The 27947-nt window shown below is 38.9% G+C and overlaps 6 protein-coding genes across 7 annotated transcripts; 4 read left to right on the forward strand and 2 right to left on the reverse strand.

The window, feature by feature from the left end:
* Positions 1 to 39: 39 nt before the first annotated feature.
* Positions 40 to 10626, forward strand: foi (fear-of-intimacy). Of its 2 annotated transcripts, none has more exons than XM_068286851.1 (6): positions 40 to 519; positions 6470 to 7139; positions 7203 to 7584; positions 7656 to 7825; positions 7888 to 8913; positions 8977 to 10626. In XM_068286851.1, exons 2-6 carry the CDS (start codon positions 6699 to 6701, stop codon positions 9148 to 9150), a joined length of 2193 nt encoding a protein of 730 aa, XP_068142952.1. In that variant the 5' UTR covers positions 40 to 519; positions 6470 to 6698; the 3' UTR covers positions 9151 to 10626. The 2 variants fall into 2 exon arrangements, with proteins under 2 accessions (XP_068142952.1, XP_068142953.1); XM_068286852.1 differs by lacking the exon at positions 40 to 519 and adding an exon at positions 3830 to 3874.
* Positions 10627 to 11817: 1191 nt separating this feature from the next.
* LOC137574725 (RING-box protein 1B-like) lies at positions 11818 to 12183 on the forward strand. The gene has a single exon (XM_068287129.1). The coding sequence runs from the start codon at positions 11818 to 11820 to the stop codon at positions 12181 to 12183; it is 366 nt and encodes a 121-aa protein (XP_068143230.1).
* A 225-nt stretch (positions 12184 to 12408) lies between these two features.
* On the reverse strand, positions 12409 to 15257 carry Cdc5 (cell division cycle protein 21). The gene is made up of 4 exons (XM_068287016.1): positions 15109 to 15257; positions 14763 to 15028; positions 13264 to 14702; positions 12409 to 13197 (listed from the first exon to the last, which is right to left on the reverse strand). Exons 1-4 carry the CDS (start codon positions 15151 to 15153, stop codon positions 12491 to 12493), a joined length of 2457 nt encoding a protein of 818 aa, XP_068143117.1. The 5' UTR covers positions 15154 to 15257; the 3' UTR covers positions 12409 to 12490.
* A 184-nt stretch (positions 15258 to 15441) lies between these two features.
* LOC137574548 (uncharacterized) lies at positions 15442 to 17265 on the forward strand. Its single transcript, XM_068286902.1, has 3 exons — positions 15442 to 16120; positions 16182 to 16878; positions 16940 to 17265. Exons 1-3 carry the CDS (start codon positions 15528 to 15530, stop codon positions 17051 to 17053), a joined length of 1404 nt encoding a protein of 467 aa, XP_068143003.1. The 5' UTR covers positions 15442 to 15527; the 3' UTR covers positions 17054 to 17265.
* Positions 17266 to 18477: 1212 nt separating this feature from the next.
* On the reverse strand, positions 18478 to 19277 carry LOC137574629 (uncharacterized). Its single transcript, XM_068287008.1, has 3 exons — positions 18973 to 19277; positions 18794 to 18916; positions 18478 to 18732 (listed from the first exon to the last, which is right to left on the reverse strand). Exons 1-3 carry the CDS (start codon positions 19111 to 19113, stop codon positions 18532 to 18534), a joined length of 465 nt encoding a protein of 154 aa, XP_068143109.1. The 5' UTR covers positions 19114 to 19277; the 3' UTR covers positions 18478 to 18531.
* A 3779-nt stretch (positions 19278 to 23056) lies between these two features.
* LOC137574726 (integrator complex subunit 5-like protein) lies at positions 23057 to 26231 on the forward strand. The gene is made up of 2 exons (XM_068287130.1): positions 23057 to 23387; positions 26182 to 26231. Exons 1-2 carry the CDS (start codon positions 23057 to 23059, stop codon positions 26229 to 26231), a joined length of 381 nt encoding a protein of 126 aa, XP_068143231.1.
* Positions 26232 to 27947: the final 1716 nt, after the last annotated feature.

Consider the following 27947-nt stretch of genomic DNA (forward strand, 5'->3'; position numbering starts at 1 on the left):
ACTCGATAACATTTACACTTTGCACACTATGGCCACACCGATAGTTTGGCTATTTTGTTGCGGATTTATGGTTGGCGGTGCGGTGCAGTGAAATCGGCATTTTATAATAAAAATATTGTGTTCTTTGAAATGTTTAACTATTGAACAACGGCTACTTGCGTAATTGTGTAAATGTGTTGAATTAGAGCGGATCTCTAATCACTGTGCAATCTGTATTTTGGATAGAACTGAAACGAATTTATTCCCGCTGCTGCTGCTACTGCCGCCGCCGCCGCCGTTCAATTGAATCGACATTTGTGTTATCTTTGTGAATTAATGCAATACCTACATTGTCCTCGCCCTCCTCCCACCAGGCTATCATTTAAAGTTGAATCGTAGATGAAAGCATCGGCAGTACATTATTCTATCAACAACTAAGATTAAGATTTTGCGCTGAGCGCAATCCCAACACACACACTCACACTAACACATATATTTGGAATTGATATACAAAGGCAAGGGGACTGAGAAGTGTGAAATGTAAGTATTGTTAACTGCAAATATAAATATATACATATTTATATGTACATATGTATGTTAGTTTAATTGCATATGTTGCACCATCTCTACCATCGAATACACCCACTATCACCCACGTCTCCTCACCCCTCTGCTTCACCTCACCTCTCATGCTCATTCATAATTTATTTATAGCGAGCCGCTTTCCATGTGCGAGATTTGGACACCCGCGCACACACACACACACATACACATAAAGTAAGATTCATAGACACACACACACTCACACGTACATTATGCTATTTTAGTGTAACATATTTTCCATTTTTAACACCAAATCAAATGGCATTTTAATTTCCTTTTTCCCTGCCATAATTATTGTCTAATTACGCAAACTTTTGCCTAAATTTTGCGTGGGTAACGATTCGTTTAATGGAGGAGGATCTAGCACATAGAGTTAAAGTGAATTTCGATTTGTCCAAGAGGTGCTGGTGGAAGAGGGGAACGCTTATCGGTAATGACCCATATATCAACATGTGTTTTATTTTCGTTTACATTTTTTTTGTTTTCCTATCGAAATTTATGATAATCGACGATCGATATTATCGACTGAAACATGAATGTATATAAAAGTAACTATAATCTATCAATCTTTTTTAAAAGTTTATTTAAAAAAATAACATCTAGACCATTTTGGGTGCCTCACCACGTGCTTTCTTCTTATGTTGCATGTTTAAAAGTTTAAAAATATTGATCGATTACCAGACTTAAGTAATCCAACGATAACATTGCATCTCATTATATCATTCTGAATGAAAGTATGACTAACAAAGAAAACCTAGAACCTACCATCCATAATTGTTTCCATTTCTCTTTATCATCATCTTGTCTCTATCATTGCATTTGTTCGCGTTTTGGCACACAATTTGCGAATTTGTCACACCTGGTGCAAATGCAATGTAATCAATTATTCATTGATTCCGGTTCGGTTCCCAGAGCCGTCGCTCCGACCCCACTCATAAGGAAGGTAGTCGTCTGTTAAGTCTACCTTCAAAGCGCAACCAACCAACCTACCCAAATCGTTAATCGTCATCCTACAATATGATTTAATTTAGATGCCCCAATGAATTATTTATTGTAATTGCAAGCCCTTCAACATTAGTAGCATATTAAATTCGAAAACCTGACGTAATATATAGTAGTCAACCAACTTAGGTGAGCGTTTAGTGGGTTGACGGGTGGACAGGGGGAAGGTCAATCCGGGCAAACCGTCGAAATGACAGTTAGGCCATGTCCAACACATATCATCATGGTTAGACAACGTGATTCAAGCAGGCTTAGTGAATTAGATAGTTCAGATCTATGTAAATCTTTGTGCCGCTCGTAAATCCCAGAACTTTATATTCATGGGGCGGTTAGTTCGTTGCTTTTTGCTTTGTCACATTAGACGACCCTCAAACTGTTCCAACGTTCTCGTATCTCCCGAATAATATCTAGAAAAGATAACTGAAATTTCATGTGGAGCTTTTAATTTTCCCCGTTTATTTCTTACCTGTGTGGTTTTCGTTGTGTGTCAGGTAACACACCAAAAAAGATAAGGGTTTTTTGGCTTAAACGTGTTGCCAAATCAGCATTAACTAACTTATACATACATACATATGTATGTATTTGCCTGTGTGTGTATGTGTGTGTGTGCACGCCTTTGGGGGTATCGGCATGAAATTTCAGTTGGTTAGAACGACAAGCCCAAAAGAAACTACAGATAATTCAAAAGAATTTCAAAATTCGGCAGTTAATTGACTCCGTCTGAAAGCCGAAAAAAAACGAATCGTGGTGGTTCTCATTGTGAAATTTCAGTGAAGATAAATTCATGTTGTCGGCTTGGCTGATGACTTATGTACATAAAATAAGTTAAGTCAATGCTCTATATAGAATTTCAGTTGGAGATAATGATGGATGGATATGTTGGTTGGTTGATTGAGTCAGCAAAACATAAGTGCTATGCTTGCTCCCTATTGGAGGTTCAAGCATGAAATTTCATGGAAATTTGGCATTAACAAAAAGTGCTAATTGAACAAATTTTACCCATGGCTTTACTCGGGCGATGAGTCAGCTGACATGTGGTTGGGGCAAACTCGTCAGAAATTCAGATATAAAAATGAGGTTCTCATTGTGAAATTTCAGTTGATAAGTTTACCGCCTCAGCGTAACATAAGTGTAAAAGCGAAGTGCGATAAAGTTTTTTTGTGCTTGAAATTTCAGTTTTATAAAGTAAGGATATTGATGGTGAAATATGGTTGGATGGATGAAGCATAGTGAGTCATATATAGTCGAATTTTCAGTTACTATAACATAGAGTTATGTAGTTGAGTTGAGAGTTGTATTCGAGAACCAAGTATGTAATCTAATTATGCGGCAAACAATTAATACTACTATTAGTAGTAGCTGCTGCAGCAATCCAGATTCCTTTTGATAACGCATTATCTTGAATCGAGATTAAACATTGATTTCGATAAGCACAATAATAATATATGAACATTAACTAACGTTCGCTATTTGTCTTCCTCTTTTTTGTGGGTTAGTTGAAAATATCTATATATAGCATTACCTAATTTTGGTATGAAAATTCTCCAGGAGAATCATAAACAAAACCCAAACCATTGATTATGAAATTTGCACGTCATGATTTGAAAGATAAACAGATATCTCTAGTCTGATTGAGTAATAGATACTCTTGGTGGAGCAAGAGAGATATTTCTTTGGTTTATGGGAACCAAATGATTAAGCAAGTCGGGTCCAAGCAATAAATTATGAAAGCAAGATTATTAAGGACTGTCAATAACATAGATATTTGTTCCCACAAGGAAAGTCAACGAATTTGGATGCCTCCTCGCTCGCATTAGGTGAGATTTAATGAAATTTTCCTGACTGTTTCGTCCCCACTTGAAGGGTGTCCCCCAAGTGTCTATCGAAGAATGTTTCCGTTTGAATTTTATAACGTTTCTAGATGTTGATCTCCTACTACACTTGGATAAATCTTTGGGGGAGGGAGTGTAAGGGTATAATCTGTTTTTTATATAAACGAAATTCTAATGTTCTTCAGGTCTGTAAAGTATTATGGCCATATAGTGTGAGCATACAATGGCTTAACCCGCCCCATTTCATTTAGGTTGGCAAAGTCTTACGCCTCCAAACCTGGTCGTTGTCGACCCCCCACACACACACACACACACACAAATACACTCGCAGAGAAAAACTTGGACTATAAAACACTCTGAAAGCAACGCGCGCAGCTCAGTGGCAAATTGATGGTGGTAAAGCTCGTTCGCTTGGTTTGCGGTAGGCTTCTTCCTACTCCTCCTCCTCATCTCTCCCGGTGGGTGAATTGTGTGAACCTCTGAGTTACTCAGAGATATATAATTAAAGATGTTAAATTGCCAATCAATCAATAAATACCACAAAGAAAGCGAATTTAATTTATAAAATAAAAAATATTGTACTCGACTCTCGAAACGAATGCAAATGTTACTACTATATATAGCATAATATCGAAAAAGTGAGATCAAAAGTCGTTAAAGCCAACACTGAAAAATTTGTGTGTCCGTTTTTAAATGGTTTTTTTTTTGTGTTTTTTATTATTTATTTTTCTCTCAGTGATTTCATGAAAATCATGCGAGTTGAATTTAAATGAGACTTGATTACAAAGAGTTTAAATAAAAAGCGAAAAGCGGACAAAAATCACCGATTGAACGACTATGTCGGTCGGCGTCGGCGGCTTCAGCACTTGACCAATTGACTGAGTTAGGTCAGTCTGTTTGGGGCTTGATTGGAAAACGAAAAAACGTAAATCAAGCAGAGCATTTTGCCAAAATTTCAAATATTTGATGATTGATTTTTATTGTCAGATAATTAAGTGAATGCCAGTCAGGCATTTTAAAATAAGTGAGCTGAGAGTGAGAAGGACAAGGACACGGACGCGCACACGTGGTCCGAACTAAGAAGAGGGGAAGTGGCAGTGGCAGTGGCAGCGGAGTATTGGTGTTTAGTCAACAAGTGCCGCAGAAAGAATTTTAAGCGTCAGCTACAACCTTTAACCTTCCAGCAAGTTAAACGCGTGTCAAACGCATTGTCAATGCCAAAAGTGCACAAAACTGCCGCTGCTGCCGCCGCCCACTTCCTGTGACCTTGACGCGCCTTGTTTTATGCAACAGCAAATGACGCCTTTAGCTTTCGCTCTTATTAAGTCGATAACTCCCACGCCAAACCGGCCCGAATCATCACCTCCCTCAATCCCCCCCGTCCTATCCGCCATCAACCGACTTCCTACTGCTCGCGAGTCATAAATTTCTGATGATTTTTTTTTTTTTCTGTTGGTCGGTTAAAGTTTTATCAATATATTGGATTTCGTTGCAGGAATTTCTGTGTACAAATTAGCCAAGTACCTGCCCCAATGCGCAATTACAACAAGTTGTAGCCGACGTGTCTGAGCGTGTGTGTGTTTGTGTGTGTGCGTGTGTGCCACTGATTGTGTTGTGTTTTTGTGTAGTAGTTGATAGTATTTCCCCAGAGACCAAATTCGTATATATTTTTACTTGTATTTTGGCGCGCGCCAATTGCGGTTCACATATCGAAGATATCGCTTGACTTGACTTGTTATTATTTATGACGTTACAAACTCATTCTCCTCCTCCTCTTTCTTCTACTCGTATTCCACCTTTGGAGTAGTGGTCTTCCTTCTCTGTTCTGCTTCTCAACTGGCACTTCACCGCCTTTTCTATCTGACAATTGATAAGATCTACCTGTGCTTACTTTGCGCCAATTTCTGTGTTTGTTTATTATTATTTTTTTATACATGTGTATGTATATGTATGTTTTATGTAATTCTCTTATTCCAGTTTTCGCGCGAAACCTTATTTTTAATTTAAAACAGAAGGAAATTTAAATTCTTAGTGCTTGTGTCATTTCAAATTGTGTTAATACACGGCTCATGCCGCCACAGGGCGACATCCAAAAAGTAACGGGGTGGATGGTGGGGGAAACCGAAAGTTACTAGTGTTAAAAGAAAATTCCGAAATCGAATTTAAAAACTAATGCCAAGGTTACTTAATTTCACCAACAAATAAGTTCACCTTATTTGTCGGTCCGTTCTGTAATGGCCAAGAGGAACTTTTGTGGCAAGAACTTAAAAATGAATTTAGTGGCAAGATTAATTAATTAATGACAAAATGGTACCTATAATTTTGAAACATAAGTGTTTAAACAATTTCCCGCTGTTTCTTTATTTCTTTCCAGTTAAATAAAAGTGTTAACTTATAGTATGAAATTTTAAACATACCAATTTGGGGACTGCTAAAATAAATTATAAAATGGTACATTTGAATGTTTCAAAAGATTTTAAAAGATTTTCAAGAAACTCGAGACGACAACTAAATGAATCTCATATTCTCCATTACATTGTTATGATGGTTCCAATACCTGCCAACGAAAATGGATACGATCAGATTATGTTGACAAGAATTTAATGCAAGTTTTAATTAAATTACGTTCCAATTGATAATCTATAGAATTCCATTTTGAATGATAGCTTATTGTGATTTGATTTATTGTGATTCAGTCGAAGAGCTCTTGAAGCCATTACCCTAAATGGTCAACCGATTGGAGCACCTGAAGCAGCTTACCTGTGTCTGTGTGATTGACCATATTTGGAGGTGTCGATCAATGACGACTGGCCGCCAAATGAACTTGAACTTCCGCTTTGGTTCGTTTTGGTTATGCAATTGGTTAATTGTTGTCTCTCGATCTCGTTTCACTTAGATGCGTAATGAGTGTGGGTGTCCCTGCCACGTACCCCCTATAGTTCTTTACTCCCTTCTCATTGATGGATGATTGGATGAATGGGGCCACGCATCAGTGAATCAAAAGTTGACTAATTCCATTTTTGTGTTTTCCTCTTTACAACAAATCTTTGCAGATTCCAATTAAGATCGTGAATTGACATAAATACACATATATGTATATATATATATATTTGTATTGATATATATAATGATCAAGGTAGATTACATTATTCTGTGAAAACGTAATCGTAACCTGGATACGGATACCAACTATTTTAGTTTTAAGTGAAACAAAGTAACCCCCAGACAGAGAACAAGGAGTTCGAGAGAAAAAGAGAGCGATTCGAAGTGTGAGAGTGAGAGATGGCGCGTCACATAGTGGCTGTTTGCGTGGTTTGCCTACTGTGTGCCCATCGGCTACATTGCCAGGATCATTTCGAGGATCTCTTTAATAATGGCATGATCGTACATAGTAGTGAATCGCTTAAAGATCGCATCCCTAGCATCAGGAGCAGCCGCAGCAGCAGCAGTTCAAGTCCCTCCAGCGAAACCACCGACGAAAGAAGGCAGCAATTAGCTGGCGATGATACCCAAAACTACAGCACAAGCCCGCCATCCAAAAGAAGCAAACGACATGCTGGCGGTCACGGCGATAATGCTGATCGGGATTTGCCAGAGATAACGAAACACTTCCTGCATCAATTAATGTCGCAGAATGCCATGAATGCCAGCAGCTTCCACAGTCTCTTGCAGCAGCTCAATCTTCAATCATTGGCCAGCGGGAGTAGTAGCAATAATGGCACCGTAAGTCCACCAAGCTCAACTTGCAATTGATGTATTAATAATAAGTCGTTTATATAATTCAAGTGCGTGGCCGTTAGTCGGCTGGTCCATCATGTTCAGCCACATGATCTCACACATCACCATGAGGAAGCACACCACGATCATGATGATGATGATTATGAAGACAATGATGCGGTGCTAGGGGAACACAAGGTGTCCAGCAATTGTACTTCAGCGTATAATACCACCAATCCATTCAGCAATCTGCCCTGCATTCACAGCTCTTCAGCTTCAAGCATGGAGGAGCATAATCCAAACTTTACGCTCAGTCGGAGAGATATGCTTAATTTATGCCCAATCCTGCTCTATCAATTGACAACACTCGATGGCGGTTGCATCGATACAAGTGTTCTGGAGCAGATAAATGCCGACGAGATTGCTCGTGAGAAGGGTGATATTGTATATGGTGAGTTGTTGCTGGAGTTCCTTTTGAAATTTAACTTAAATGAAATGTATGTATACTGAATATTTTTCTAGTTTGGATCTACGCCTTCATATCGGTATTCGCCTGTGGTATTCTTGGCCTTGTGGGCGTTGCGATTATTCCATTTATGGGTTCTCGCTATTACAAGCACATTATCCAATATCTTGTCTCTTTGGCTGTGGGCACAATGACAGGAGATGCTCTACTTCATTTGCTGCCGCATGTAAGTCTTAAATCAAAAGTAACTTCTGTCAAATTAAATCTAATCTGAAATGTTCTGTTCAGTCGCTGGCCAATCAGGATGAGCGCGGCATGATAATGAAGGGTTTGGGCTGTTTAAGTGGCATTATCTTCTTTTATGTCACCGAACATGCCCTGACCATGATATCGGAGTGGCGCAAAAGCGTGGAAAAGAAGGAGACAAAGAAACCATCACGAGCCAAAGTGATGCGTGATCCCGATTCATCGGTAAACAACTCAGTGGCTGGGGATAAGATGTGTAAACAGAAGTATAGTTCATATCCTTATTGTTATGATGAGATCACCATGAACAACAAGCAGAACGAATGGATGCATTTGCCTGGTGATGGTGTGTCTCCGGCAGCTGGTGCTGGTGGAGATGCTAGCTCAGCTGAGGTCCGCAATGGAGTCGGTGATCATGATGGCTCCAATGAATTGGCTGCTGCAGCCGAATCCCTGCTCTCCACCTTGCACACCAATTATGCGGATATCAATCATCATAATCACAATCACAACAATCATCAGCAGCATCAGCCAGATGGCCAGCCTGGAGCCCTAATGGATAGTAATACCATAGTCACCGATCTCGATGGGAATGCCGTTTATGCGGCCAGTAGTGGGAAGGAGAAGGACAGCAAGAACGACCATGTGACGGTTATTTTGCGCGAGCACGAGTCCTCACATCATGGCCATAGCCATCGACATGGGCATGTCCACTCGCCGCCGGAAACGCTAAGCGCCGTGGCCTGGATGATCATAATGGGTGATGGACTGCACAATTTCACCGATGGCATGGCTATTGGAGCCGCCTTTGCCGAAAATATTGCTGGTGGCTTCTCCACCTCTCTGGCTGTCTTCTGTCACGAGTTGCCCCACGAGCTGGGTGATTTTGCCATCCTCATGAAGGCTGGCATGTCTGTGAAATCGGCCGTCTATTACAATCTTTTAACTGGCGTTCTAAGTTTCATTGGCATGATCTTTGGCATTGTATTTGGCCAGTCGGAGGAAGTGGCCAAATGGATGTTTGCCGTGGCAGCGGGCCTCTTTATTTATATTGCACTGGTCGATATGGTGAGTAAAACATAAAGACAAATATCTCAATTCAATATAACTAAATTTGAATGTTTCCTGCAGATGCCGGAGATATCTGCTGCGCACAAATCGCTAGCCCAATTCCTGCTTCAAATACTCGGAATGTTGAGCGGTGTGGGAATTATGCTTCTGATAGCCATCTATGAGGGTGACCTGATGACCGCATTCGGTACAGGGCCATCCAGTGCATCAGTGCATCATCAGCATGTTCATTAAATAACCACTGGATAAAAAAAATAAACTAAAAAAAGTTTAACTAAACAAAGCAAGTAATTCTAAGCAACTGCAGCGAATCTTCTAGCGTATTATGTGCATTGCATTTTGTTTTGTCAAAACTTTGGTTCGACCTTTCTTTTTAATACTATTATTATTACATTTTTTCTAAGCATGTAATAGTTTGTTACCTCAGCCACGGACAAGGACATCAATACGGAAACAGACACACGCAGACACAGACATAGACAGCAGGTGGTTGGCAATTACAAAAACGCATTCGTTAAATGTTTTTGAAACACACCTAGAGAAAATTCTCCGCAAAACAATTTCAAAATAGGATAACCATTTGCCCAAAGGTCAAAAAGGATGTACACATTAAGATTGCCCGATAAGATATAAACAGCAAAACCAACAAATGATACAAGTCCGTCCGTATATACAACATGAACTTAAAAGAGAGAGAGAAAGGGATAGAGAGAGCAACTTAAATATAAACTGCTCATTATTATTAGAAAACTCTATAAAGAATTTGTGTTTAATTCGAGTGAGTTTATTTCAATAAACGTTGAGTTACACTCTTTCTTCTCTCGGTCGGTAAACCGACTTATCGTACGGAATATTTTCTTTGCTTTCGTTCCTAAACTCAACGACAATTTGCGATCGAATTGATTCACACCCACACACACACATACCCACACCCACACCCACACCCAAAATAAATGTAAGATACCTTAAATGTTTATAAATTAGAAAGTGATTTTGAAGTTTAAAGTGAAGAAGAAAGAAAAACAATAATGGAAACATGATCATGCTCGATAGCATGAGAAACACTATATCTTAAGTCTTGTCTTATACACTGAAAAACGAAACACAGAAAACTAAAACTTAAACTAAAAAAAAAAAAAAAAAAAAAAAAAAAGAGAAAACGAAAAAGTAAAACTATTTAACAACAATTTCGATATACACATTGTATAATGTATATTAATGGTAGTTTATAGTTAATATATATACATATATTAATAATACATAAATCTAGTATGTATATTATTTTTTTTCCTTTTTGTATTTTGTAGTCTAGGGTGCGCACTTGTTTAATTTACGCCAATATAACATTCTAAAAAAACAAAACAAAGCAGCTGCTGCAAGGGCAGAACAGAACAAACCAAATCCAACCAATGCCCAATTACGATATATAATTTTTCATTTGGCTGTACTTAACAATTTGCAAGCGTATTTTCAACTTAAATGCAATCCAATTTGAATAATTTAACATTTAAATTCGTTTATTAGGCATTCTCATTATTATGCATATGTGTATGTATATAAGTATGTACATACATGCATGTATAGATAATATATTATTATATACACGATATATACCTCCCTTTAATTTTGGCACTTACATTTAATTATGATTTGTTTTTGTGAATGAATAAAATATGTCGCGATTTGTATTTTCGAGCAGAGAAGAATTAATCTGATCATAAAATGTGTTTTATTTTGGTCTTTTTTAATTTTATGCTTCTTTCTTATTTTTTTTTTTTTTGTTTTGTTAATTGCGCACACAACTAAAACACGAAAGTGATTGTGATTAAAAAAAGAGAAAAAAATTTAATTATAATATTGACAAAAGCGAACAAACGCATGGAAATATAAGAATTGAGTAACTAACATTTGTAAAATGGTGCAACTTAAGGAACATTTGCTCTTAGACAGACCCACACACATACACACCAACACACTACAGATACAAATACATATATTTATATATATATAGCAGCTATCTTCTACTAAGCTGCAGTAACTAAAAATATTTTTTAATAAAATCAACCCACACACAGACACACACACACATAAATGCATTCACATATATACAAACATATGCCAAAAGAGGCAGTAAAACCAAATAATTTTAGCTGTAAGCTCTGTAAGTAAAACTAAACAACAACACACTACGAATATTTGCTAATTGAAGATTTGACGAATTGATGTATAACTGGATAACTTTGGTGATATCAAGCAAAAGGCAATTGAAAACAAAACAAAAAAAAAAAAAAAAAACGACTAAACAAAAAACAAAATAATTTTACAATAACGAAAATAATAATATTAATAGTTGTATGTGTATGTGTGCACCAGATCGCACGCAATCGTCGCGTATTTTGCTAAATTTTTGTTTATTTTTTAAATTATCGAAATAAACGTTTTTCCACCTAATGAACTTGAATAAAAAAAAAATCCAATAATTGTATGTTTCTTGGCTGGTGGTGCCTTTGAAATTTCATTTATTTAAACTTTTACACGCTCAATGCAGGAACTACATAAATCAATCCAACAATCAATCTATTAATTGTTCAAATTCTTTAAGCAAAAATTTTCTGTAGCATACTTATTTGGGTGAAACGTATACATAGAGAGATCAACTGGATAGATCCTATCGAAATCGCTTAATGTTTTCTGGCCAAAAAGCCGCTAACGTAGAGGAGACTGTTTCATTTTGATGATTTCTATTGAATGGTTGCCAGAAAGTAATACCATTAATTAAAATACAAATCCTTAAAGAAACTGTATAGGCTTTGCCTTTTCAGAAGTCAGTAGGGAAATCACTTTTATGAAATTTGTATTTTTCTGTATCAAATTAAACTAAAACTTTAAATTTAACACGAAATGAGCGGCGATAACAGGAAAATGGACAATCCCGGCGATTTTCAAGAGGAGGAACCAATCGATACTGCTGCTTCAGACAGCAGCTTGACAAATCCAGTAGCGCGTTTCGCCCTTAAGAAGTGGATTGCCCATGGTCAGTGGTCTTGGGATGTGGCTGTCGACAATTGTGCCATTTGCCGGAATCCTATTATGGATTTGTGCATCGAATGCCAGGCTAATCCCAATGACGAAAAAGAGCATTGCACTGCGGCCTGTGGTCAGTGTAATCACGCGTTCCACTACCATTGCATTGCCCGATGGTTAAGGAGTCGCAAAGTCTGCCCATTGGACAACAAGGAGTGGATCTATCAAAGCACAAGTCATTAACATGAGAGGGATAGATGGAGAGAAGTTCCTGAAGATAAATTTACGCGTTCCAAAATTTGGTTGTAGTTATTTTTGTACGATTCAACGGGATTGCTTCTGCATGGAACATACTTCGAGGTAGACAACCTAAGTGAATGTCATTTAAAACAGGATTTGTCTAATGTCGGTAATCTAGTACCATTTTTCTGTGACTTTCTACGAATACGAAGTAGTTAGACATAGCTCTTTAAAATTTTGTACAGTTATAAAATCTATTTTGTTTAATTCGGTCAAAGTAACATAATTCCATTTTTGATATTTTTATTTATTATTCATGATTGTCCTTCTCTGAATTATCAGGACCGATCAGTTGCTGTGCCGTGGGTCGAACACCGGTAATTTGCTCAATTTGATTGTAGAGCGAGTCACGTTCGTCTATAAGGCTGGCATATTTCAGTTGCAGTTCCTTCTCACGGTCCATTTGACGACGCACATCCTCTTGAAGGGATTCCAAACGCTTTGGCACAGCGATAGCTTCCTGCTCGCCAAGAAATCGGAAAGTCGACAGTGAAATTGTATTCTGTTCGATTTGGGCGTAGGTATCCTGCAGCTGTTTAATCAGGACTTGGGCACGGGCCTGATAGCCACCAGTAAGAATCTTCAATTTCTTTTCAATCTTGCCGCAGTGTTTGGCCTGCTTGGCCATGTGTCGACGATTTTGTTCGAGGCGCTTCTCGGCCGATTCCAGGCGATCTTTCTTGCTTGCCAGATTCGCTCTAGTATATCGATGCTGTGAGGGCAGATAAAGCACTTGACCCAAACACTCTTGCCATACTTGGGCATAGACATCTAGTGGCAACTCGCCATGAGACATACGATCCTTGACCACATCCATTTCGTCAGCTAGCATTTGTTTTGCCAGCGCCAGATCTTGTGGCAAAATCTCTTCATAAGGATTCGCTTTAAAGTAGCTCTGAAGTTGTTCCAATTTATGTTGGGATTGTCCGGGCACCGGATCTTTTACGGAGTCATATACTGTATTAATGAAATCGTTTATTGTATTATTCTCGTTTTCTTTTTAGTGTTCCAGACAATACTTACATTGCATTGTAATCATCTCATGTTTGATCAGCTCCTCCGCCTGCTGTTGCTCCGTTAGGTTCTGCTTCTCCGACTGTGGTCGTAAAATTTTTGTGTTTACCTCTGTGGGACGGGGCAGACTGCGCTGGATGACCTGGGAACGTTTTTCTAGCTCTCGTTTACGCTTTTCCTCCTGCTCAGCCAAAATACGGGCATCAACGTCCGCCTGATCTTCAATTGCTGGCTCTTGGCTCATCTCCATAGGTTCGCTATCATCCTGTTCTGGCACCACGATTTCGTAATCATTGCGAGGTGTAGGCAATGTGGACAAGCCGTCACGTAATGTCGATTTCAGCTGCTTCTGATAGTTCTTATAAAGAGCTGGTGTCTCTGTAACACCCACGCTTTCCTCTGAATTGATGCTAAGTTTATCTCGGACATGGGCGGGCGTAGCAGCTGCTCCTGATTTGCCCGCAACGGGCACCAATGCCCCCGATGCTGGTGTAAGAAACCCTCCGGGAGTGGCACCGCCGCCCTCTCGTTGTGTGCGAAATGGTGTGGCTATGACCGTATTTGGTGTAGCTATGGCGGCCGCTTTGGGCAGTACTCCCGAGAAATCGGATTCATGAAGTGGTGTGTTTAGACCACCCTTTAGTGGTGTCTCTGTATGTGTCAAGGCCATCATATTCTGCGCTTCTTGCATAATGCGATCTGTATAGGGAGCAGGCGTCCTGGGAGTCGCCGCAACTGCTTGGGGTGTAATGGAATAATCAGCCAGCAAGGCATCAGTAGTCTCTATTCCACTTTCTCCAGCAATCTCCTTGGCCATTTCACTTGCTCGGCCCAACTTCACCACTTGCTGTAACTCCAGGTCAGAGATCTGTGGTGTTGGCAACACCAATTTGGAACGCTTACGTTCTGGTTCCATGTTCTGCAGCATAGCTGTGGGAACTTCGTTTTCCTTACGCTGTTTTAGCTTCTGCTTGTCCTTCTTGCGCTCGCGCTCTTCCTTTTCTGAGCGCAGTTCTCCATCAAGATCCTGTTGACGCATCTTATTAAAGTCTGGATCTTTTTTCTGCAAATGCTCCTCGGATGTGTCATAAAAGCCGTGCGCAGGTCTCTTCTCAAAAGGGATCTCTGCATTGTAGTCGATACCCTTAATCCGTTTGCGATTTCCGCTACCAATACCAGCGGCTCGCAATTCCCTCCGCTTCTGGAGTGTGGCCAGACGGCGAGCCTCTTCCAGCTGCTTTTCGCGAGCTTTACGTTTTGCCTTTTTACCTTGTGTATTGGCCAAACGAGCTCGAGCTTCCGAGAGCATTTCAAGTTCATCTTCATCCATGTCCTTGGGATCGGGACGAGCCGGTTTGGTTTCCGGATTTGGATCGATTTCACCAGGTTTCAATTTACGTGGATCATCCATGCCATCCTCGCCATCTTCTTTGCGTTGGGCCTGGTCACTGGAAAGAGTATGTGAAATTAATTCCTGGAAGTCAGAGTGCTTTAAACGAAATACTTACAGCAAATACTCATAACGTTCTAGACACTGCGCTGCCGTGCGTCCAATGATAGGTGCTATTGTCCGCCATTGCGTCGGCATTAGCTTGGCCAAGTGCAACAACTTCTCATCCTCCTCTCGCGACCACTCGGTTTTCTTGATGCTGGGATCCAACCATTCATACCATCGTGCTTTACATTGTTTGGCCGACTTTCGATGCAGCAGTGAGGCAATACGACTCCACTGGTTCTTGCCATATTTCATGACAGCCGCCTTCAGAATCTCATCCTACCATGGACCATGAGGATACGCAAACATGAAAACGTTTAGAATCGAAAACAAAAACAAACACTGTGTCCTATACTTACTTCCGTATTGCGCCAAACGCCGCCCTTAATCATAATACGCGGCATTTTGCTAGGCTTTTGGTAATTCCACCGTCAAAACAACAAATCTAATTAATAAACTGCAAAAATCTCCGATAAGTTTTCGCTTCTTTGCCAGCCGCTTAGTGATGGGAAAGTACTCTCGATAAACACTATTCAAATTCGATTTTCGATAGGTTTTGCTCCAAAATGTCGACTAACCGATACATTTTGCTCCGGAATGTCGATTAACCGATACATTTTGCTCTGGAATGTCTATTAACCGATACATTTGACTATCATTGCCGCTTCAATAAAAGAATTGTTCAACACTAACAGTAAACAGCTGTTTGATTGAAGCACAAAAATAATTGTTTTAATGCTAATTTTACATTTTACAAATAAATTGAAATTAACCAATCATGGCTGCTGCCTCACCATCCCCGGAGTCGCCGGACATAAAGAAAGCCGAAATTGAAACAGCACAGATCATGAAACTGAACGATGATTGCTTGGCCTGCATCTTTGAGCGCTTGCAGGACCTCCACACAGAAATGGCTGTTTCTCGTGTTTGCCGAAGATTTCAAAGTATTTGCTTGACCCAATGGCGTTATTCGCATTCATACAATTGTCTAGACCTGGACGAATGGCGTGAAATTCTACCCAACCCTGAGGATTTAATCTACTTCCTACAATTGATGCGTCCATATATTAAGGAATTGTTTGTGAACAGTTGCCTAAGAACTTTGCTTAAGGATCTGGCTGACATGAAAATTTACGTGTTACCGATGGTTACATGTTTCTACTACGAGCCCGAAGATGTGGACTGCTATCCCTCTGATAAAAGCCTACTGCGATTGGCACAAATGTTGCCAAATCTACGCCGCTTACGTCTTACAACTCCCATTCAAGGACGTTACCTTTCAAATTTTCGTCAACTGCAGGAATTGCATTTGTACGATGACCAGCATAAAGACTATGAACTACAACAGAAATACCTTGATGACCTATGCAAGTATGTCCATAGTCCAATATTTTATCCACTATATTTCACTAATTCTTATTTGCTTGTTTAGCCAATTGGTTGATCTGCGCGTGCTGGATATACGGATGTACGATTCCATAAGTAAACTGCGTCTCGACAATTGTGTTCAATATCTAAAGAATCTCACTACACTCAAATTAAATTTGGCCACATTGAAATCAGTGCTATACGAGGTACTGGAACTACCATCACTTCGTCAATTGGTTGTTCTTTTGGACACTGAGTGGCCGAATCAACCACAAGTCAGTGTGGATAATTATGATGAAAATGCCTGCTTAGCTTATGAATTCTACGAAATAATGGAGAGAAAAGCGAAAAACATCATTGGCTTTGCCGTGGATGGTTATTACATGCCCCTAGAGCCCGGTTGGAATGCCAAATTGCCAATTTGGACGCATACAAAACTTCAGCGTTTGGCCATCTGCAGTTGGACGCATTCGGTTGATCATTTGGAGCGCTACACCAGAATGACAGATCTGCGCTTGCTTTGCTTGCGCAATTGCTCCAATTTAAGCGATGACTTCTTAATCAAATTCATTGAATCATGTCCACGACTGCAATTCTTGGATGTATCGTATTGCCGAGAATTGACACCCAAATTTCTAGAGCGCTCGCTCCAATTACTGAAATTGCGAGAGCCTCACAAAGATCGTCTAGACTTAAGACTTACGCCACCATTGCTTATCTATTGTGAGCTATGTGGCTTTGAGGATTTTGTGAAAAGCAAGGTAAGTTTAACCCTGATGATCATGTTGTTTTAGAATTGAGCAATATTTTGTTTCCGTTTAGAATCTGTACAACTCAGCCGACTACAGGGACTACATTGTGTTTGCAGATTACTTTCCTTTCTCTGAGCGGGGTCTCAGTTTTGTTGATCGCGGCTATCAATTTGATTTTGATTAAATTTGAATTCGTTCGAGTTGTACATATGAAGACAGATGTAAATAGCAGGGACTAATAATCATTATTAGGAAATTTTGTAACTGATAAAATAACAAATATTAACAGGATAATGGCGTACGCAAACAATTTATATATAAAATATGTACAATTCTCGCCGATCTATGAAAAAAGAAAACAAAACATAACAAAAACAATAAATATTTTTTTTCCCCACAAAGGCATATTATTTTTCATCTTGAAATAATATGTAATTTAAGATAGTGAGAAAATAACAAACATATGCTGTGGATATCTGCTTGAAACCGTCAACAGATTCCTCGTGTTGCAATGTGAATGTGGGAACTGACATTAACTACATACATTTGTATAAACGCGAAAGGGAAGGGAAGTCCGTTTGCCACGTGCCCGGTTCATTAATTCAAACATTCAAGAAATCCAGCTTAAAGGTATCTGCTGATCATCAGGTAAATAAAAACTTTTGATTATTAGTTCAATAGATTTTCAGCTAAGATATTTACTTTTTTAAGCTGCAACTTGCCCAATGTCAGCTATTTCTTGCCGTATCCATAAGCCCTCCCAATGAAAACGATTTACATTATTTAGTTATTTGTACATATACTATTTATTGATATGCCCCTAATTAATCTTATCTACTAACTTAATAAATAGAAGTTAAGTTTTCTAAAATTAGATGGATTTTAACCACGATTTGATTCGAAATGATTGGTAATTTTGAAGAAGGTACTAGACTAAGTATTTGGAAATCACGTTGTTATCACCAGAAAACAATTCGGTGTCTTAACTGAGAGAAATTGGAGAATCGGAGAGAGTTTTGCTAGGCAATGACCATCTCAGTGAAACTTTGTGATAACCACTCAGCGGGGAAATCCAATTAGAGATAAGATTTTAATTTCCAGCATTTAATGTGGAGTCGTATAACTTTTAGCTTTGATAATTATTGACTTAATCAGACGAGTTGTCTGCTTATAATATACTCATATGTATATATAAAAAGCGTCTGGCCTACTGTATTGCAGTGCCAACAGTTAATAAAATGAGGTGCGTTCATTTTGCACTGTTGGCCATATTAGTGGTTAATAATGCAGCAGCAGCAACCAATACGACTCAACCAAGTGTTTTTGCGTCTACTGAAGAGGATGTATATAAGACTACTTTACAGCCAACGACCCTGCCATCGACTACAAAACCAAAGGAAAACAATTTCGATGTGATTTCGCTGATTAATAACTATCTAATAGCCAAGGAACGCGAGGAGTCACTTATCGGTATCCCAAAAATGAATCGTCCGCCTCGGCCACCTACTTTAAAGGATAGCAGTGAAATGTTGCCTCCACCGGATAACCCGCCTGAGTCTAACGAACTGAACGCTTCTCAACTCATAAAGAATGTACAACAAATCGCCATAAACTAATCCGATACAAATTGTATGCCGAAAAATTGCAAAGTAAATTTAAAAATTATGGATTATCAATGTCACATTCATCGGGTTTCTTAAAAACTAATGCATAAGTCAGAACAGGATGCACATTACATTCAGTGGAGGCTATCGACAGGAGCGAGTGGGTGGAATGGCTCTCCATGAACAGCATTTCCGCATCATACATGCCCCAGCGACTGCGCTGCAGTTGCTCATTAACGTACTTCAACTGGGCATTGATCTAAAGGGATAAACGAATGATTGGATCAGTTCATCGAAATTATTCATCTAATCATCCTCACCATTGGCACTAGCAGCGGAGTTTGGTTGCAGTTAACGAAGTTCGCCACAAATTGTCGAATATCCTGACCCTTGGGTTGAATATTGACGGCCTCGCGTAGTATAACTCGTATGATGGCACGAATCTGTGAATGAAATGAAGAGTGTCTGTCTTACGGTCAATGAGCAGGAGTTTACTTACCTCTGGATGATGACAAATATAGGACCAATTGCCACGACGAATCTCTTTTTGGATTTTCGATATCGAACTGTACTTCTTAATCGCCCGCGAGTCCCAATCGCCAAGATCCCAGATTTTTGAAAACTCAATAGTTTGCGACATTTCAGATAGATTTGAATTTCTCTTGGTTTTTTTGGAATTTCTCAAATATTAACTTAAATTTTGCTGTAACATATGCTAGATGAGTTTGTGTGTCTGACTTTCGAAGAGGTTTTCCCCAAAAAAATAACAAGAGCAAACAATTTCTCTAATTTTGACGTAAGATTCCCAAGTGCGTTGATGTGGTATGTAAAGTAAATGAAAAGAATTCAAGTAAATTGTATAAACAATAAGTAAAGTTTTATCACATATTTTTCAAATGCACAAAGACCGGTTACCATCTGTGTTTGTTTGACGCATGGAATAATGGGCTAAAAATAAAGACCAGGTCTACTTGTTAATGCAGGCTCTCTGTCTTCCCTGTTTCAGAGATAGATCATTGACTTTGGTATAAATATTCGCACTCCAGCCTCAAGGTATTACAGTTGAAAAACGGTTTCATCACTTGCACTACCAATCAACAATACAAAATGCGTCCTTTGACTCTGTCCTTGTGTGCGGCTATTGTCGTCCTGGCTACTTTGACAACCTTCTGTGAGGCAACGGGTACAGCAACCACAACTACCACAACCACAACCACTACAACTAGTGCTTCCGCAACAACAACAACAACCACCGATGCGTCAACAACAACAACTACAACGGACTCATCAGACACAACAACAACGGAGAAGACCAAAAAGAGGCATCGTCGTCATCGTCGTCGTCGTGTCATCATCCGCCGCATCATTCGCGATGTTAACTCTGGCAATGGCAAAAGGAAGCGAGTGGTCCGTGTGGTTCGTAGGACCACTGCCGTCTAGGCCAAGGTCAATATTGCCTACAACTCACACACAAGTACCTAATAAATAAAATAAAATGAACATTTAAAACCCAAAAAATCCAAAAAGACATCCTTGATCAGATAAAATGAGTCTTGACTAGCTGTAGAAGGTTTTTCATTTCGTCTCCACAGAACTTAAGAAGTTTTGAACATAATTTGTCGACTGGCATAAGCCCGAAATATATGCCATAATATTTGTAGTTTACTTTACCGCCGAAAACTATGCTATACTATCATAATGAATTGTGTAAGATTGGGTTTTTCCCCAAAATGATTTTCAGCAATATATACATACATATACATCTTTCTCTATATGTTTATTCATCTGTACGAAAGTGAACAATAAGTAATGCAAATATATAGTTTTGAATAGACATAGAAAAAACACATCTGCTGTAATAGTTGAAACTTTTATTCGAAAGTCAATTTGAAGATGTTAAATATTGGTTTTTATCGTTTATTTGTTTTCGCACAATTTTTTGTCTTGATCAAAAATTCTAAATTGAGCTCAAGATGGATTAACTTTCCTATAAATACTTTAGTTTCGTCGTTGATTAGACACAACAAGAAGTTCGTTTGATTCAGAAAGCAAAAAATTTACTTTGACGATGCGTCCGATCATAGCGCTTAGCTTGCTCCTGGTGGCAACACTTGTGGCTTTGTCCTGCCCAGTGAATGCGGCATCCAGTCCAACCGATTCCAGCAGTACCACTCCAACTGCATCCTCTCCTTCCGATTCCAGCAGTTCCACTCCATCCAGTTCTAGCCCGACCACTTCCACACCATCCAGCAGCTCGCCATCCGATTCTAGCTCCTCGGATACTACGGCAACTACGACAACAACAACCACCACCACCACCACAACCACTGAAGCAGATGCGACAACCACTACTGAAACCAGCACAAAGAGGCATCGTCGTCGTCGTCGCAGGCGTGTGATCATCATCAGACGCGGCGGTGGTCGTCGCCATGGCAATGGCATTGGCAATGGCAACGGAAATGGCAACCGCCGCCGTCGTCGTGTCCGTGTGGTAGTGCGAAGGACTGCCATTTAGATTCGAATTGAATACCCTCCAATCAACTGAATAATAAAAACATATTTGAGCAATCTAAAGTTCATTTGAGTTGGTCGCTCCTTACTAATTAGGTGGCTGAAATAAGGAACAGTGTTTTGAAGGTTTTTTTCTTTTTTTATGCCAGTTAATGGATCACTTCCATTAAGAAAGTTAGTACATGAACTTTGAGAATTAGTCACAAGATAACAAAATTACAACTGCAAAAAGTAACGAAATATGGCGAGATGGGAAGCTGAGAGAAGAATGCCAAGAAAAGGGAAACACAGGGCAAATCATTCACCATCCATCGATCAGTTTCTAAGATTCAGTTGAAAAACAGAGCTAAATATCAGATTGTTCTTATGAATTTAAAGTACTTAGTTGTTTCACTTGGTATACCGAAGTCGGCGCGACGTCGCCATTCATTTTCTTCTATTCAAAATATGTTAATACAAATGTTTCGTTACCTATGTACGTCATTATTTCCATTATCAAAACAATCATACGACTAACATTAGATAAGCTGGCACATCGTGCGTATACGTTATTGTTAGCCATACTCTTTAACCCCCCATTCGAATCCATTCTCAATCTAAGGTTCAAAGGATAAAAAGAACAACCATTTAAAGATGGAATCGTCATTAACAAAACTTTCTATGGCCAAGAAATTGTTTTTGTTTTTTAAATTAGGTGTTAAATGTACACAAAAACGTATACGCAGTGCTGGATTAAGCCAATGCGGGGCCTGAAGCAGTCCAGACACAGAAAATCGGTCACAAGCGATTCACAGAGATAATTCTTCAAATGGCATCAAACAATTGGATCTTGGAACATATTTTTAAAATTTAGACTTCGAGATTATGAAATTGATATATTAATTTAAAAAATCGGTCAACAATTTAAGGAATTACAGATTCACAAAGTCGAGGTTATTTGAGAATATTTGAAATTTTTTTAAAAATTACGTTTGATGATTTCACCTTTTGTTTTCAGAATGTATTTTTGTCAATTTCTAACCGATTTCAAAGAATTATATATCAATAAAATCGTAATTTATCATATTTTATAATGGCATTATTGAATTGAATATTAAAAAAAATTAATTTCGATCCGATTTTTTGAAAAAATCATGATGTATACATCACAATTTTTTGCGGAAATTGGCAAAAAATTAAGTTCACGAGATTTTAATGCAGCTTGAAAAATCTTATTCTAACTTGAAAATAGAGACATGAATTTTTGAAATACTCCAAAAATTGACAAAATTGGAGCTTCCTGAAGTAGGGGCTTATTTCAATACTCAATACTGATCTTAGTACTGATCTTTCGTCTCTCTCTTGGAAAGAGATAACTTAATCAATTGTAAATAAATTGAGAAAGATTGCTTTTATGTTGCAGACTGACAAAGTTAGGAATTGCGTATACGCAGGGTGCGCCAGCTAAGCAAATAACATTTAGCCAGTAGGAGTCAAGAATCGCCATTTGAGAGTAAACAAACTTTTTGGGCCAGAAATTTTCTAACTCGAAATAAACATTGCTTAGCATTTATATTAAATTGTGATATTTGTATTAGCAGCACATTGAACCCATCCGGGAAATATGACTAGCTAATGGAAAAGCTTTACTATTATTGTTTTTCATTACGGCTTTCCATGTTATAGATCTCTTTTTAAGCAACTGTACGACAAAATATTTAATGTACAATATGTTGACGAGTTGTTAAGAGAAAGGAAAATTACCAGAGAATCTTTGTTATTATTGTTGGGGAGTAACAAAAGCCTTTAGAATATCAGACAAATGTTGATCAAGTTATTTTAGTTTGGTTATTTGAGTTATGGCTTCTGTTTCTGTTTCTGCTTAGAAGAACAATGTAAATTCAAAAATTTGCAGACTCACAGCGCGCCATAAACGAAGTTTTTGGGAAAACCCAAGTTGATTATAATCCAAGCGTATTTACTTCTCGTCTCGAATCTATATCTATTTTTGGAATGACAAGTAGTTTTGCTATAAATAGTCGCATATTGGGGCAGGAGAAAATCAGTTATCTTATGTCTTTGCATTGGGAATAATGCGACCCGTCTTATTGCTATCTTTGGCCATTTTGGCCGCTGTCGTGGTGTCCTCCTGGTCAGCTACTACTTCGAACACAACAACAACAACTACAACTACCACAACGACAACAACCACAACCACCACCGATGCATCAACCACCACAACAACAACAGAAGCCAGCAGCGACAAGAAGCATCGTCATCGTCATCGTCGTCACCGGCGTCGTCGGCGTGTGGTTATCATCCGGGAAGGCAATGGTGAAAGAGGAAATGGCCGCAGAAGATACAGAAGACGCGAGGATGAGGATAATGATAGCTCCGGAACTTTGGTTCGACGCGTCCGCGTACGTGAGCGTGGTTACCGCCTAAACCGTCGCCGAGAGGGAAGATTCTCTCGCTTTTAAAGTAAAGTTATGAGCATATCGAAAATAATAATAAAAAAAGAAAATCAATTGCACCAAATAGTGTCAATCTCGTTTAACTTCTCTCAAATTTAATAATCACAGAAAATAATTTAGATGAAAGGTTGCAAAGGGTATAGAAATTTATAGCTTAATTCGCAGCTCCTGAAGCAGGCAAAGGAATCAAACGTTTTTTGGGTAAACCTTCAAGGACTTTTATCTGACAAAGGGACCTTCCGATCACCGAGCTATATAGGTATTTATTAATTGTTTTGTTTTCATATTTTTTAGCTGTTTAATGGTTTTTTTTGGTTTTGCAGATCTCCTTTGCGAAATACATCGAATCGAAACATCACAAGGTATGATTTTTTATTTAATTTTGTTGCCGTCGTTGAATTTTATGATCCGAAAGCCTCAAAAAGTACATTATGCAATTGAACAAATATCAAAGTAGTTTCCTTCTGTCTATTTATGTTGTTTGGAAACAGGAATCCACCTTCTATGTATTTATTGCACATTAAAAAACAAATTTTGAAATCCGTTAAATTCAAAAAATCTTGCAACCCAAAAAGTATGCTACACAAATGTAAATAAGTTTGTTTTTTAATGAATTAGTTGTCAAGCAAGTTTAAGCAAAAATCCCAGGAGACAGTCAAACATCCAGTAGACCATGGGTTTGGTTTCATCAAAACAAAGGGGCGGACGTGTTCTCTATACTAATATATTACACCAAATAAAAACGATCCTATTTCAGTTTCTTTACAGAGACCACCAAATCGTTGATGTTGCGAAACCCTTCACCAGTTATGACGAAATTCGAACGACAGACTTTCTAGGATGTGATGTTGGATGAAGGATTACAATCTGGTCGATGAACATCTCAATAGTCTTGAAGATTACCGTGTTTCATATAAATGTTAGTTCTCATAATTTTGTTAATGTTTAAATAATGTACAAAATTTAATTTTATTATATTGAATAATTAATATGTAATTAAAGCTAAATATGTCAATAAATACTTAAAATTGAAAATGACAAATATCGTTTTGCATTATTTAGCCCAAGTGACGGGGTTTCTAGAAAGTCCTTGATGATCTCTATCGATTGGCATCAAAAAAACTTGGGGTCGTCTAAGGATGCAGGACATGCAATTTTCTGAAAAGGACCTTTTTTGCAGCTATTTAAAGGACATTCCAGGACATGGTGATGTCAGTCGACGCGCTTGAAAAAGGACTTCCATATGGCCCAAGGACATCCCGCTCATCCTTAAAACTGCCGAGTTATTAGCACTTTTATGTTTTTTTAACTTGTAATTTTTTCCAAGTCCCAAATTTAATGCAATTTTTTCTAAGTCCCAAATTCAAGCAAAAGATCAAAAAATCTGGAGAAAACTACAAAATCCTTAATATCTCAGCTCTCCGAAGGACTATCGGGATGTCCTTTGCACCAACAATAGTCCTCAATGATTGGAATGTTTGGGCACAACTTTCGTCCTGATCCTTCAAAGGACTCGCGAGATATTCGCCATTTTGTCATAAACAAAAAAGTCCTTTTATCTCAGCTTCCCGAAGGACATTCCAGGAGCCGATAGTGTCAGTCGATGCGGATCATCAAGGACTACAATCTGACCAAAGGACATCCTGATCGTCCTTTAAATGACCGAGTTATAAGGACATTTGTAGTTTTTTGTCACTTTTTTGCCATTTTTCTGACCTCCCCCCTTACAAAAATTCGATCGATATTTTTGGAAGGATATTGAAAATCCTTGAATGCAGATCGATAGTCCTGATCCTGGAGGCTCCAAAAAAGGATGTCCTGGCGAAATCGATCAATGTCCTGCCGAGATATGGCCTCGAGAAAATTATCCGTTTTTTGCGTTTTTTAGCTCTAGAATCCACAAATCTTGGCGCAGGACGAAAGGACATGGTCTCCTAGAAGGTCCTTGATGATCTCTATCGATTGGCATCAAAAAAACTTGGGGTCGTCTAAGGATGCAGGACATGCAATTTTCTGAAAAGGACCTTTTTTGCAGCTATTTAAAGGACATTCCAGGACATGGTAATGTCAGTCGACGCGCTTGAAAAAGGACTTCCATCTGGCCCAAGGACATCCCGCTCATCCTTAAACCTGCCGAGTTATTAGCACTTTTATGTTTTTTTAACTTGTAATTTTTTCCAAGTCCCAAATTTAATGCAATTTTTTCTAAGTCCCAAATTCAAGCAAAAGATCAAAAAATCTGGAGAAAACTACAAAATCCTTAATATCTCAGCTCTCCGAAGGACTATCGGGATGTCCTTTGCACCAACAATAGTCCTCAACGATTGGAATGTTTGGGCACAACTTTCGTCCTGATCCTTCAAAGGACTCGCGAGATATTCGCCATTTTGTCATAAACAATAAAGTCCTTTTATCTCAGCTTCCCGAAGGACATTCCAGGAGCCGATAGTGTCAGTCGATGCGGATCATCAAGGACTACAATCTGACCAAAGGACATCCTGATCGTCCTTTAAATGACCGAGTTATAAGGACATTTGTAGTTTTTTGTCACTTTTTTGGCATTTTTCTGACCTCTCCCCCTTACAAAAATTCGATCAACATTTTTGGAAGGATATTGAAAATCCTTGAATGCAGATCGATAGTCCTGATCCTGGAGGCTCCAAAAAAGGATGTCCTGGCGAAATCGATCAATGTCCTGCCGAGATATGGCCTCGAGAAAATTATCCGTTTTTTGCGTTTTTTAGCTCTAGAATCCACAAATCCTGGCGCAGGACGAAAGGACATGGTCTCCTAGAAGGTCCTTGATGATCTCTATCGATTGGCATCAAAAAAACTTGGGGTCGTCTAAGGATGCAGGACATGCAATTTTCTGAAAAGGACCTTTTTGAAGCTATTTAAAGGACATTCCAGGACATGGTAATGTCAGTCGACGCGCTTGAAAAAGGACTTCCATCTGGCCCAAGGACATCCCGCTCATCCTTAAACCTGCCGAGTTATTAGCACTTTTATGTTTTTTTAACTTGTAATTTTTTCCAAGTCCCAAATTTAATGCAATTTTTTCTAAGTCCCAAATTCAAGCAAAAGATCAAAAAATCTGGAGAAAACTACAAAATCCTTAATATCTCAGCTCTCCGAAGGACTATCGGGATGTCCTTTGCACCAACAATAGTCCTCAACGATTGGAATGTTTGGGCACAACTTTCGTCCTGATCCTTCAAAGGACTCGCGAGATATTCGCCATTTTGTCATAAACAATAAAGTCCTTTTATCTCAGCTTCCCGAAGGACATTCCAGGAGCCGATAGTGTCAGTCGATGCGGATCATCAAGGACTACAATCTGACCAAAGGACATCCTGATCGTCCTTTAAATGACCGAGTTATAAGGACATTTGTAGTTTTTTGTCACTTTTTTGGCATTTTTCTGACCTCCCCCCTTACAAAAATTCGATCAATATTTTTGGAAGGATATTGAAAATCCTTGAATGCAGATCGATAGTCCTGATCCTGGAGGCTCCAAAAAAGGATGTCCTGGCGAAATCGATCAATGTCCTGCCGAGATATGGCCTCGAGAAAATTATCCGTTTTTTGCGTTTTTTAGCTCTAGAATCCACAAATCCTGGCGCAGGACGAAAGGACATGGTCTCCTAGAAGGTCCTTGATGATCTCTATCGATTGGCATCAAAAAAACTTGGGGTCGTCTAAGGATGCAGGACATGCAATTTTCTGAAAAGGACCTTTTTTGAAGCTATTTAAAGGACATTCCAGGACATGGTAATGTCAGTCGACGCGCTTGAAAAAGGACTTCCATCTGGCCCAAGGACATCCCGCTCATCCTTAAACCTGCCGAGTTATTAGCACTTTTATGTTTTTTTAACTTGTAATTTTTTCCAAGTCCCAAATTTAATGCAATTTTTTCTAAGTCCCAAATTCAAGCAAAAGATCAAAAAATCTGGAGAAAACTACAAAATCCTTAATATCTCAGCTCTCCGAAGGACTATCGGGATGTCCTTTGCACCAACAATAGTCCTCAACGATTGGAATGTTTGGGCACAACTTTCGTCCTGATCCTTCAAAGGACTCGCGAGATATTCGCCATTTTGTCATAAACAATAAAGTCCTTTTATCTCAGCTTCCCGAAGGACATTCCAGGAGCCGATAGTGTCAGTCGATGCGGATCATCAAGGACTACAATCTGACCAAAGGACATCCTGATCGTCCTTTAAATGACCGAGTTATAAGGACATTTGTAGTTTTTTGTCACTTTTTTGGCATTTTTCTGACCTCTCCCCTTACAAAAATTCGATCAACATTTTTGGAAGGATATTGAAAATCCTTGAATGCAGATCGATAGTCCTGATCCTGGAGGCTCCAAAAAAGGATGTCCTGGCGAAATCGATCAATGTCCTGCCGAGATATGGCCTCGAGAAAATTATCCGTTTTTTGCGTTTTTTAGCTCTAGAATCCACAAATCCTGGCGCAGGACGAAAGGACATGGTCTCCTAGAAGGTCC

This window comes from Drosophila tropicalis, unplaced genomic scaffold (genome assembly GCF_018151085.1).
Source record: "Drosophila tropicalis isolate 14030-0801.00 unplaced genomic scaffold, ASM1815108v1 contig_463, whole genome shotgun sequence".
NCBI lineage: Eukaryota > Metazoa > Arthropoda > Insecta > Diptera > Drosophilidae > Drosophila > Drosophila tropicalis.

Bases quoted from the DNA above. Each gene is read 5' to 3' on its own strand.
- LOC137574726 (XM_068287130.1), top strand. From the start codon at position 23,057: ATGCGACCCGTCTTATTGCTATCTTTGGCCATTTTGGCCGCTGTCGTG. The intron at 23,388-26,181 runs GTGAGCGTGGTT...TGCGTTTTTTAG, and splicing joins GGTTCGACGCGTCCGCGTAC to CTCTAGAATCCACAAATCCT.
- Cdc5 (XM_068287016.1), bottom strand. From the start codon at position 15,153: ATGCCGCGTATTATGATTAAGGGCGGCGTTTGGCGCAATACGGAA. The intron at 15,029-15,108 runs GTAAGTATAGGA...GGTCCATGGTAG, and splicing joins GCGTTTGGCGCAATACGGAA to GATGAGATTCTGAAGGCGGC. The intron at 13,198-13,263 runs GTAAGTATTGTC...TCATTAATACAG, and splicing joins TGAGATGATTACAATGCAAT to TATATGACTCCGTAAAAGAT.
- LOC137574548 (XM_068286902.1), top strand. From the start codon at position 15,528: ATGGCTGCTGCCTCACCATCCCCGGAGTCGCCGGACATAAAGAAAGCC. The intron at 16,121-16,181 runs GTATGTCCATAG...TTGCTTGTTTAG, and splicing joins TACCTTGATGACCTATGCAA to CCAATTGGTTGATCTGCGCG. The intron at 16,879-16,939 runs GTAAGTTTAACC...GTTTCCGTTTAG, and splicing joins AGGATTTTGTGAAAAGCAAG to AATCTGTACAACTCAGCCGA.
- foi (XM_068286851.1), top strand. From the start codon at position 6,699: ATGGCGCGTCACATAGTGGCTGTTTGCGTGGTTTGCCTACTGTGTGCC. The intron at 7,140-7,202 runs GTAAGTCCACCA...ATATAATTCAAG, and splicing joins GTAGTAGCAATAATGGCACC to TGCGTGGCCGTTAGTCGGCT. The intron at 7,826-7,887 runs GTAAGTCTTAAA...TGTTCTGTTCAG, and splicing joins TACTTCATTTGCTGCCGCAT to TCGCTGGCCAATCAGGATGA.
- LOC137574725 (XM_068287129.1), top strand. From the start codon at position 11,818: ATGAGCGGCGATAACAGGAAAATGGACAATCCCGGCGATTTTCAAGAG.
- LOC137574629 (XM_068287008.1), bottom strand. From the start codon at position 19,113: ATGTCGCAAACTATTGAGTTTTCAAAAATCTGGGATCTTGGCGATTGG. The intron at 18,917-18,972 runs GTAAGTAAACTC...TTTCATTCACAG, and splicing joins ATATTTGTCATCATCCAGAG to ATTCGTGCCATCATACGAGT. The intron at 18,733-18,793 runs GTGAGGATGATT...TTATCCCTTTAG, and splicing joins CTCCGCTGCTAGTGCCAATG to ATCAATGCCCAGTTGAAGTA.